The sequence below is a fragment of the Lytechinus variegatus genome, chromosome 10 (assembly GCF_018143015.1).
Source record: "Lytechinus variegatus isolate NC3 chromosome 10, Lvar_3.0, whole genome shotgun sequence".
Lineage (NCBI taxonomy): Eukaryota > Metazoa > Echinodermata > Echinoidea > Temnopleuroida > Toxopneustidae > Lytechinus > Lytechinus variegatus.
Window position 1 is genome coordinate 36,210,634 of NC_054749.1, and position 11,090 is coordinate 36,221,723.

General features: G+C 35.7%; 1 protein-coding gene across 1 annotated transcript; it reads left to right on the forward strand.

Moving 5' to 3' along the window:
* Nucleotides 1-4,550: 4,550 nt before the first annotated feature.
* Nucleotides 4,551-8,628, forward strand: LOC121422746 (N-acetyllactosaminide beta-1,6-N-acetylglucosaminyl-transferase-like). Its single transcript, XM_041617926.1, has 2 exons — nucleotides 4,551-4,895; nucleotides 5,699-8,628. The coding sequence occupies exon 2, from the start codon at nucleotides 5,756-5,758 to the stop codon at nucleotides 7,226-7,228; it is 1,473 nt and encodes a 490-aa protein (XP_041473860.1). The 5' UTR covers nucleotides 4,551-4,895; nucleotides 5,699-5,755; the 3' UTR covers nucleotides 7,229-8,628.
* Nucleotides 8,629-11,090: the final 2,462 nt, after the last annotated feature.

The window sequence follows — 11,090 nt, forward strand, 5'->3', positions numbered from 1 at the left end:
ATAAAGAGCAAGCTCCCTCCTGGATCCGCGCCTGCCAAAAACGTAATGATTAACGAACATTCGGAACAATGAACCTTATTATGTTTTCGGATTAACGAACCTTCGGAACAACGAACCTTACTTCGTTTTTGGACTAAAACCTTCCGAACATCGAACCTTATTTCCTTTTCGGAGTACCGAACCCTCGGAATGACGCCACAAATTAACGAACCCTTTTACGTTTTCGGATTTACGAACATCGAGGTATAGGCAATTTCGCATACATTCGTAATTCCGAAGCTTCGTTATATATGCATTATACATCCTAGTCTTATCACTTTTTCATCAAAATTCACCTTTTTCATTTGTTTTTACAAATTAAAAACTTAAAAATGTGATAAAATGAATTAATCTGGTAAAAATTAAAGAATATTGAAAAGTGAATATGGTTGCTAGGGAAAATAATGTTGCTAGGCAACAGTTTTGAAATCAAATATGTATGAAATATATATTTGGTTGCTAGGCGTTATCATATCATTCAATCTGTAGTGATTTGTATCCTTGTAAATTCTATATTTGTATATAAATTAATATCATTAACTAGCAAATATAAATAATACGTTCCTGCTTTGCATTTATCACAAAAATTGGCGTGGCCTATTCAAGGCTGGTTTCTATGGTAAAGCTACACTCTGCGACACCTTTAACTCTCAGTTCTGAAAAATTCAAAAACTTTCCTTCAAAATAATGCATGTTTTTGCTTTGATCCAGTCGGGGGGGGATTAAATCCCAAATTTTGGCCTCTCGCCGCTTGCCTATATAGCAGTGATTTAGAGGGTCCATACTAACTACCTCTTATGGTATCAAACATTTTCTGTTGTGTGGATTGTACGAACTCATTTTTCACATCACAGGTCCTTGCTCCCGGACTATAATAATAATTAAGCCTCTCCTCTCGTTGATCCTTCCATGCCAACGTGGACACCTTTTGATCTATATTTGTAATAATAGGGAGTTGAAGCATGTTCCCACATGTTTTGAAATCATAAATGTTTGTATGTGGGTCTCTATACAGTGCGTAGGCCTATCAAAAAAAAGTTTACACTTAGAAAAAAATCCTGTAAAATTATGTATGTGTAATATCCTGAAGATTTTTTCCGCATTTTAACATTGGTACAGTACCATTTTAGCAAATGACGATATAACTGTCGAAAAATATTTCCCCTTGAGTGAGCACCACTTACTTTTGAAAAAATTAGTGAAAAAATATTTGCGCAGAACTTTGAAATAGTTATGCGAACAATGTAGACCTTAATCATGAAGAACACATGGAATTTAGCTGGTAAAATTGATTTGAAGATATCCCTTACCCTTTTAACTTGTTTCCTTGCCCAGAACGCTTCGAAGAGTGCACTGCGCCCCACCCCACTCCTCCACACACCGAGGCCATCGAGACGATATTTGTTTTTCACTGAGCTGTAGTTTACACGAAATCACTTAGGCTTGATTTTCATTTTGTTAATCATTATTGATCTTGGGAAAAGTGTGGAGAACAAGTATTAAATGAAAAAATATATGTAAACCCACTTTAAATGATAAAATTTAATGAAAAAATGCTGGAGATGTCTGATTTTAAACTTTTGTTCAGATTCAGTTATGTAGTCCTCATATCCAGCTGGCACAAAAAGAGTAAAGGTTGTGCTGAGTATTATATTGACATTTCATTTTGGGTGGCAGAATTACAAAATGCTTGAATGTATCCATTTTATTCAAAAAGTGCAAGGGAAATGTATGAGAAATGTTTCGCAGGGTAAGTCTTATTTCGCCCTTTCCCCTTAATTGACACAGTGTGAAAACCAGCATTTCTGCGCATATTTCAGCGAGCTTTACAAAAATGGAAATTTCTCAATCAAGAGTCACTGTAATGAGTTGAAATGTCCGTGAAGTTAATAGTTCCAAAATTCCTTACATTAATCATAATCATTCTCAGTATAGGCTACATCAATAAATTTATAATACTTGTTTTTGGGGGTCATATTGGGGGGGGGGAGAAATCTCTTGTCTCAATCATAGTGTTGGCTTCTCAGCCTACATGTATAGGGTTTAATAAAACTTAATTTATATGTCAATCATTTTGTATACATTTTTTTGTTTTGAATAGTATACATTTTTTGTTTTGAATAATATATACATGTACATGCTAAATCATTTTATTCCACAGCGCCCTCTTCATTCATACTGTGTCAATCTGGGCACGTGCTCACATTTAATTATTATTATTTTTTTTTATTGTTCTTATGAGCTCTACTTCTACCCAGGTTGACACTTCTTCTTGATTCTTTATTTGATTCTAATTTAATTTGTTGTCATCTTCAACAACTGTATAGTTGTATTTTACTATTTTGTGTTACATGCATGTTATCTTTGTAAAGTCACAAGGATTGGAAAGGAAGACCTTCGGGTTATAGTTATTTAGTTAATCTTTTTCCTTTCCCGGCATCCATGTGACTCTCCTTATCCTATTGTTTGTATATGTTGTTTATATGTTTGATTATGCCGAATGAATGATAATAATAATAAAAAGACGATGTTGATGAATAGCAGTCAATTTCAGCAATCCATGGGTTGAAAAGCGTTCATTAAACAGGTTTATGATCTCGATGAGAACACACACACCCTCACACACACACACATACGCTCATGTATCCAAGTCTCGCTAAATCCGTACACAGAAAATTAACAATTTCATTCGCATATGAAATCAGGAATTGCAACAAAATTCTTATACATACTTCTAGAATTTAAATGGATTAAACTAAGATCAAATCCAGTTGTCACTCATTTCTTGATTTGCTTTAAATTCTTCAGGTATAGCCAATACTTATTATTGACATCAAATATATCGGTATTCCGGTCAGGATCGATAGTATCAAAATGGTCACCAAAATCATCGCTTTCATCATAAAAAATACTACTATCATCAATCAAGATGTTTTTACTGGAATAGATTACCAAACTCACATTCAGAGAGATTACTAAAGGGAAACAGGAAATGCACACACTCATCATCACTCACTAAAACCTAATAAGTAAAAATAACAAAATAAGAAAACATCTAAGATTATACAGAAATCAGGGAAATATGGTGTGTAGTAATTTACATTATGTCAGTTTATTTCACACGGTTTATACTTTTCGTTGATTGTTTATAATTTGTCCAGATCATATTGTGCCGCTTAATTGTTCTCAAGACCGTGTACAAGCTATAGGGCTGTGATTATTCCGTCGCGTACCCATGCATCCTTTACTTTTTGGTGTTTTGGTTGACCAGACACTGCCAGAGCAATTCTTGATTACTAGCAGTTAGCGATTTATCGATTGCCAAACCACTACCTTTTAGTTTTTTTTGCGAGCTTTGAGTACAGCGTCGCGTACAGCCTACACGATAGGACGAAAATTTGACAATCACAGCTCGTGGCGGGTCTTCCTTCTGCCTCCTTCGTTCTCATTTATCTTTTTAAGGCCTAGTCACACCGCCCGGTTGGAGCGGTCGTGGAGCGGAGAGAAAAAAATCATCACCACTCGCTACCGTTCACCATTTTCGATTTCGATTGTTTAGGTTTTTTTTCTCGATTTTTGTTTCGATTTTCCCCCAATTTTGTGAGCGAAATTCGACCCTCTCACGATACCGCTCGACGACCACTCCAACAACGCTCGGGCGGTGTGACCAGCCTTTTGCGACTATGTGGGAACGATCTGTGTGAGATTTCGATAGCTGAATCCCAAGACGATCACTCGCGATTCTGCACATGATCTCATCCGTATCTTCTCGATGATCAGCGACTTCAGGTTCGGCGATTCCGTATAGCATTTATGGCAATTACTAGTACGCCGCGATTATTGTTCTACATCGATCGTTTGCTGCGATCCTGAGTTTCCTGATTGCGTCATTGTTGCGATAAGTTTGCGATACTTGCTCATTGAGGCGACGAATTCTATATCTTTAAAGACTTCTAATTCGAGTAACTTTCCATTGTTACGCCCGAGGTTTTGGGTAATAATCTTTTTTCATTTTTTTTTGCTTCTCAAATATATTTTGGTCGAAATGACCTGAAATTTTTGGGCCGTGATAACCCTTTTTTGGGGTCAAATTTTCAAGCCCCTGGTCCCCCTACCTTTGGGGAGAGATTTCCGCCCTTGCTTATTTCCAAACATCCCCGAAACGCGACCCGTGTCCAAAACTGAAAAAAGAACACCCCTTTAATGCACCCCAGTAGCGTACATAGGATTTTCCACAGGGGGGGGGGGCAAATTTGACAAGCAAAAAAAAAGGTCTTCAATCAAAACGGTCTTCGATCGTACCAGCAAAAAAAAGGTCTTCAATCGTAATCGTACCAGAAAAAAATTTTGACAAGCTAAAAAAAAAAAAATCAAGCTCGTCAGGGGGGGGATATGTCATTTGTATGGGTTGTGACTCGTCAGGGGGGCATTCTGCCTCCCCCCCTCGATCTGTTTAAAAAGCTCCAGCCGAGCGAGCAAAACTCTAGAGCCTTTATTGTCACCGCTGATTTTCGTGATCATTCATTGGCTCTCACTGAGATCTACGGCAACTAGTATTAGTGAATGGCTTCAGCGCTGACAACAAATCTATACCAGCTAGTATAAAACGGCCTGTTAAAAAGTTTAATACTTCATTTGTTGTATACGATCCTAGCACTACTATAGTATATGGTTTAAGATGTTCAATCGTTATTGTGAAGTTACGATCCAGGGCCACATGTAACGCGTTCTCAACGGGATGTATTGAGGAGCTAGACAAGTCGAATTTAGACAGCTGAGCTAGCTAGGTTGATAAATAAAGTGATCTGAGTTAATCAACAGAGGTAATACCCACTACCCAGTGTACATGTAACAAGGTAAGCACAGCTGAATATCTTAGAAATGTCAACAAAATAGGGTTGATATGTTCATAATTTAAACATGTTATATAGATAGTAGTGTAACAGACTGGCAGCTGTACCCACGAACATAATAATAAGACATGTTTTTTTTTAATGCTGTCGTTATATGAGTCATAAATCCAGAGCTAAAACATATCAGCATACTCCGTAATTTGGAATGATAATATAAATTTTGGGTACACTCGCTTATATTCATTTAGGCCAACGATAGTTAACATGGTTAGTATAAGGAAGACGTTTTAAGTGTCACATTAAGAGATTCCATTTTAATAATGTTTTCATGCTTGATTTAACATGTTTAAAGAACGTGTAATTGGAGAAAAAAACTTAGTGTCTTATAAGTCTTCTCATCCTTCTCCCTCCTCTTCGTTGCCTTATTCTTCTTCCTCATTTTTTCTTCTTCGTTTATCTCCTATTTCATGCCTTCTTTATCCTTCATTTTCTTTCTTTTCTTTCCTTTTTTCATACTTTTTTTTCCTATTTCCACCCTTTGTCCTCGATCTCTTTTTCTTCTGTCCTCGTCCTCCATTTGTAATCACCTTCTCCCTCTTCTTCTCCTCCTCCTTCTTAATCTTCTTTTCTTCTTCTTCTCTGATCCATTTTCGTACTCTTTTTCCTATTTCTACCCTTTGTCCTCGATCTCTTTTTCTTCTGTCCTCGTCCTCCATTTGTAATGGCCTTCTCCCTCTTCTCCTTAATCTTCTTCTGTTATCCCATTTCTTCTCCTCTCAATCCTTCTCATTTGTCTTTAATCGTAGGAGATGGAGTGAACAAGATTACACGTGAATTTTTAGTGTGAGAAACCTACTGATACCATGATCATCGCCAGGAAAGCACGTAGAGTTAGCAGTCGACTCTCGTTGGGTCTATCATGGACATCCTTGTTATGGACGGCCATGGCAATTATTGTGCTTTATGTCATCCAATACCAAGTTTACCGAAATTACCATATAGCTAAAAACTCAGAAAAAGACATTTCAGGCAAAAACTCAATTAATGGTTCGATCTTTGGTCCAAACAGAAGTTATGTGTATGATGCGTTGAGAGAAGAAAAGGTGGATGTGCAACAGCAAAATATTTCTGATCTCCAGGTGAAAGCTAAAAAGCTCTTTGACGAGGGGAAATGGAACTCATCCTTTGTTTCTTCTTATCATAAACACTATCCTGTTGATTGTACAGCCATAATACGAGGAGAGCATCAGTCTATTACCAAGGCAACAGAGATGTTGAAGATAAATGGAAGAAAGATACCAACAGATGTTGAAGTCAAGAACTGGACCAGTGACTGTGAGCATTACCGTAGCCAACGAAGATATCCGGTATTTCCACGATCAAAGGAAGAAGCAGAGTTTCCAATAGCATACATTATAGTCACCCACTCAGAATCCTCACAACTTGAAAGATTACTCCGTGCAGTGTATCAGCCTCAGAATGTATACTGTATCCATCCAGATGCAAAGTCACCTTCATTATTTCAGGATTCTGTTCGATCCTTAGCTGAATGCTTGCCAAATGTTTTCATTGCCTCAAAGACAGTCAATGTGAATTATGCTCATTCTAGTCGTCTTCAAGCAGACATCAATTGCATGTCAGATCTCCTGCAAAGACCAGAACCTTGGAACTATGTCTTGAACCTTTGTGCACAAGATTTTCCACTCAAAACCAATCTGGAGATCATTCATCAGTTGAAGGCTTTCCAAGGATATAATGACATCCCTGGTATCCTAGCACCAGATTGGTTTGATCACCGGACTCGCATACACCATGAATTCCGAAATAACATGATGATCAAGATGAAGGATGTCCCAAAGCCACCACCTCCGCAAGACTTCCGGTTCTTCTTTGGCAATGCCTACTATGCTGCCACTAGGGAGTTCGCTAACTACGTCATCCACAACCAAACAGCTATAGACCTATTGAAATACAGTGAAGACACTTTCAGTCCTGATGAACACTACTGGGTGACACTCCACAGGATACCTGGTGTTCCTGGAGGGTATACCAAGTCATCTTGGAATAGCACTGTCAGGTTTATCCACTGGAAGAGCACTTCCCATTCACCTGAATGTGTTGGTAAATATGTGAGAAACATCTGCATCTTCGGAGCAGGATATGTTCAACATCTAGCCCATGCTCGCCACCTCTTTGCAAATAAGTTCTACATGTCGTTTGATCCCATTGCTATTCAATGTATGGAACAGTTGTTGGATTACAGAAATGCTAACTCCGAGGCTATCAAAGACTATGTTCCAGAATTCCCTGCAACTGATATATTTGGACTGAATTAACATTCATCTTATGCTCCAGTCACGTCAACAAATCAACTCCAGGGTGATGTTATCTCATATGACATACCATCAGTCAGTTAGGAGTTAGTTTCACTGATCATGCTGTTCTGATTCAATGTAGCAGAAAAAAAAATCATGTTTACATTATATTACTTGTATAGCCCTAACCATTTAGAATCAATTATGACATTACATGTATCTAAGGTGACAAAACATAGAATACCTTTCTTCGGATGATGAATTATGAAATCCTCATCTATAATGTATAGATTCAGGGTGAATGTACATTTAATTTTACTGTAAAAAAGTTGCTGTTAAAGATTCCAACAAATTGTGTGCTGAAGTTTGGTTTGGACAGTCTGTATGACTGGTTTCTCACCATTCTCAACACATGTAGTATCACTAAACGATCTTTTGAACCAAGAGAGATCAAAATTGATGCAGAAATGAAGAAAGGAGAGCAAGTTGAACAAACACTTCATAAAAGGACGGACATGACCTCATGTCATTTGACTTATTGACCCCTAGATGACCTTTGAACTCATCAACCTCATGAACACACACAAAGTGTTACCCAATGATCATATGCAACAAGTATGAACATAATTCATGCAGAAATAAAGAAATGAGAGTTGAACAAAAACTTTAACATTTTTATAACAGACTCACAGGAAATGTGATCACTGGGTCTCTGCTGTACTTCTTCAGGCGAGACAAAAAAAAATGCATTGCCCAAATGATTATTCAAAAGAGGGCAAGATAATTGAACTAGGCATGGGGTCAGACATTTTTTCATATTTAGAGAAAGATAAGTAGTAAATGCTTAACACATGTCTATGAAATTAGAATTTAAATAAATCATTTTCACACCTCTAAATCTGCTCACTTTTGTGTTTTTTTTCCTTTTATTTTGTAAACCGTGATTTTGGTGATAATCAATCTCCTGCAAATAATACTAAAATCATACCAATAATTCTACAGAGCCTTTATTAAAATGATAAAAGGCCAAATTAAAAAAATATATATATCAACACCAAATCTGAAATAATCAATACAGAAAACATCAAATTTTTTTTACAATATATTGATAATTTATTTCAGTAATTAAATCAAAGCAGTTCTGTAAAATAATATATGGAAAGTACTCTGATAGATTTTACAAGTAACTTTCTGTACAACATATGACTGCAACAAAACTTTGTTCCATCATCTTTCAAATCAGTATATATCTTCCAGACATTATACTGGAATAATACAAATACCAATGTTGTCTTATTCAATAAAATGACAGTTCCATCACATTTGCTCCAGCAACAATTGCTCCACTGTTATTCCACACATTAATGCAATGATCATCTTCAACCATGGATGTAACACTATATCCTATTCTAAACCTAACCCCTAACTTAAAAAAAAACCTATTGCAACATTTGCAACCCTAACCCTATCTCTTAGAAGAAATAAAGCCCAAAGCAATTGTTGCTGTAGCAAATGTTGTGTCACCAAAATTACACAACACCTTCTGAGTATTCAAGTAATTCCATCTAATAATAATAATAACAAAAGATGTAATCATATAGCACCTTTTTACCAACTGTTACAAAGCTCAATTATTATTACCCTGCCTTAAGCTTGATCTACCATATTATCAGCAATGCTCAGTGCAATTGATTCATAAAAACATCAAAAAATACAAGAGATAATTCTAACAATTGTAAAAGGTGAAATGAGTTTACTGAGTAAACAAAATCAATCTGGAGAATTCATCAAGTCATGGGAGTGGTGCAAAAGAGAAGTCTTGAGAACTAGGGGCTGAGGAACATCATGGTCATTTAACTGATATCGTATGATAGAGGCTGAGAATTAGTCAAAAATTTAGTCTGAGCAAGAATTTAAAAAAAGTAGGGAACGAATGGATATTTCACAAGTTGTTTAATCAAGAAACTAAAGATGTGGATGCAAAAAAGTAACCCTCTTTTTTGTAAACCATAATTTCTTTACAAAAATATTTTGATCCTAATTTGGCTAGTGCATGAAATTCAATACATCCACCGTGCAACATCATGCACATTTCAGTGTGTATCAAAGGGTTTCAGTGTGTGGGGATTTCTTTAGGGGGTCAATCGTTCTGCCTCATTAACAGTCAATAGCATTTTATTCATTTGTTCTTTATAAAAGCATTCTCACTCAACCATTACAACATCTTATACAAAAATATGTGACTATGTTGAGTCAAATATTTTGTGAGTCCACAGAAATTAGTATGAATTTTACTTGAACAGAAGACTGATATGTACAGCATATAACACAAGTTTGGTGTAATCTAGTCTAAAAAATTGATTTGACTTGGACTTGTATCTGAAATATGGGAGTTCAACTTATATACATTTACCAGTATATTAATTTTCAATTAATCTAATGGCCTTTGGTAGTATTAATCTATCAAGTCATGCATGTGTGAGCGTGTACTAGTATTTTTTTTTTTCATTAAGTCACAGGAGTCAATTTTTATGATTAATAAATAATAGACTTTCATTAATTCCTTGCTTTAAAGCATTCTCATCAAACCATTAATATCTTGCATGTTAATATGTGTGGCTATAAATGTTAAGTCAAATATTTTGTGGGTCCTCACAATTCGTATAAATATTTACTTTAATAATAGAAGACCAACTTATATACATAGTGCATTTTTGGCATAATCTGGTAAAAAAATATTTTACTTGGGTTAATATTTTTATTATGGAAGGTCACTTAAATGTGCATTTACCAGTATATAACTTTTTTTAATTAGCCTCATAGCCAGCATTCATAAACATGCTTTTAATCTGTTGTCGACAACCATATTGTATGCATATAATTATACTCGATCCAGTGCACATACTGTGAGAAACCAACAATGACTGTTGCTATGGTTACAGCATCAATAGAATCACTATCTGTTATCAAATGAGTCACCTTTTGTATGCAGCTGCTGTAACATTAGCAACAAGTGTAATTTCAGGCAATTAAAATGATGTGAATTAATTGACTCTTCCTCAATATTAATTTTTTATCGGGCCTTAAGGGTTTACCATTTAAAAACTGATGAAGGATAAAGGTTGTTCTTAAAAGCACCATCAAAATGTCAAAAGTTTCTAGAGTAGTATGAAGGGATTAATAATGATTAGCAGTAATAATGCAAAAACATACACAAAAGTCATGATTCTTCAAAATCCTATTTAAAATTCACAATAATTACCCTTGAGATTTGTACAACATGACAACTTTTTCCTCTTAACATTGAGACATGACTTGATGGACCAATTCATATTGTGTGAAAAGCAATACTCCTACTATATCATTTAAATAATAACCCATCTGTAAAAGGTTATGTTATTTGAAACAGGGAGGAGTTTCTTTTCTGTTTCTCCATTCGACTACTTACTGCCCTCTCACATTTAATCCAAATACGGTAAGATTTTGTTTTTTCAATAATGTAATACATTTCCTTCGTAAATGATCAGTTTATTACAGGCATTCTTACAGGGCACTATGTAAAAACTCACCACAAGGGTCGTGTGGTCTAGTGGTTAGAGCATTGGACTCATGATCAGAAGGTTGTGAGCTCAAATCCCTGCTCTGCCATTGTCTCCACTTTGAAAAAAAACCGACCCATAAGTAATTTTTGTCGTCTTTAAGATCAGCCAAGCGATAAAACCTTGTGACTCAAAGAAATAAAAATTTAATAATGCTTGAGAAAATCAGAATATTGTTTAAACGTCAATTGCTTGGCTCTATATTAAAAGGCTGTGGTATCAGGGAACATCACATATATGCAGGCACGGTATAGATTTTAGAAATTATCATGAAAATCAACAGC

Coding starts and splice junctions, on each gene's coding strand:
- LOC121422746 (XM_041617926.1), top strand. CDS start 5,756: ATGATCATCGCCAGGAAAGCACGTAGAGTTAGCAGTCGACTCTCGTTG.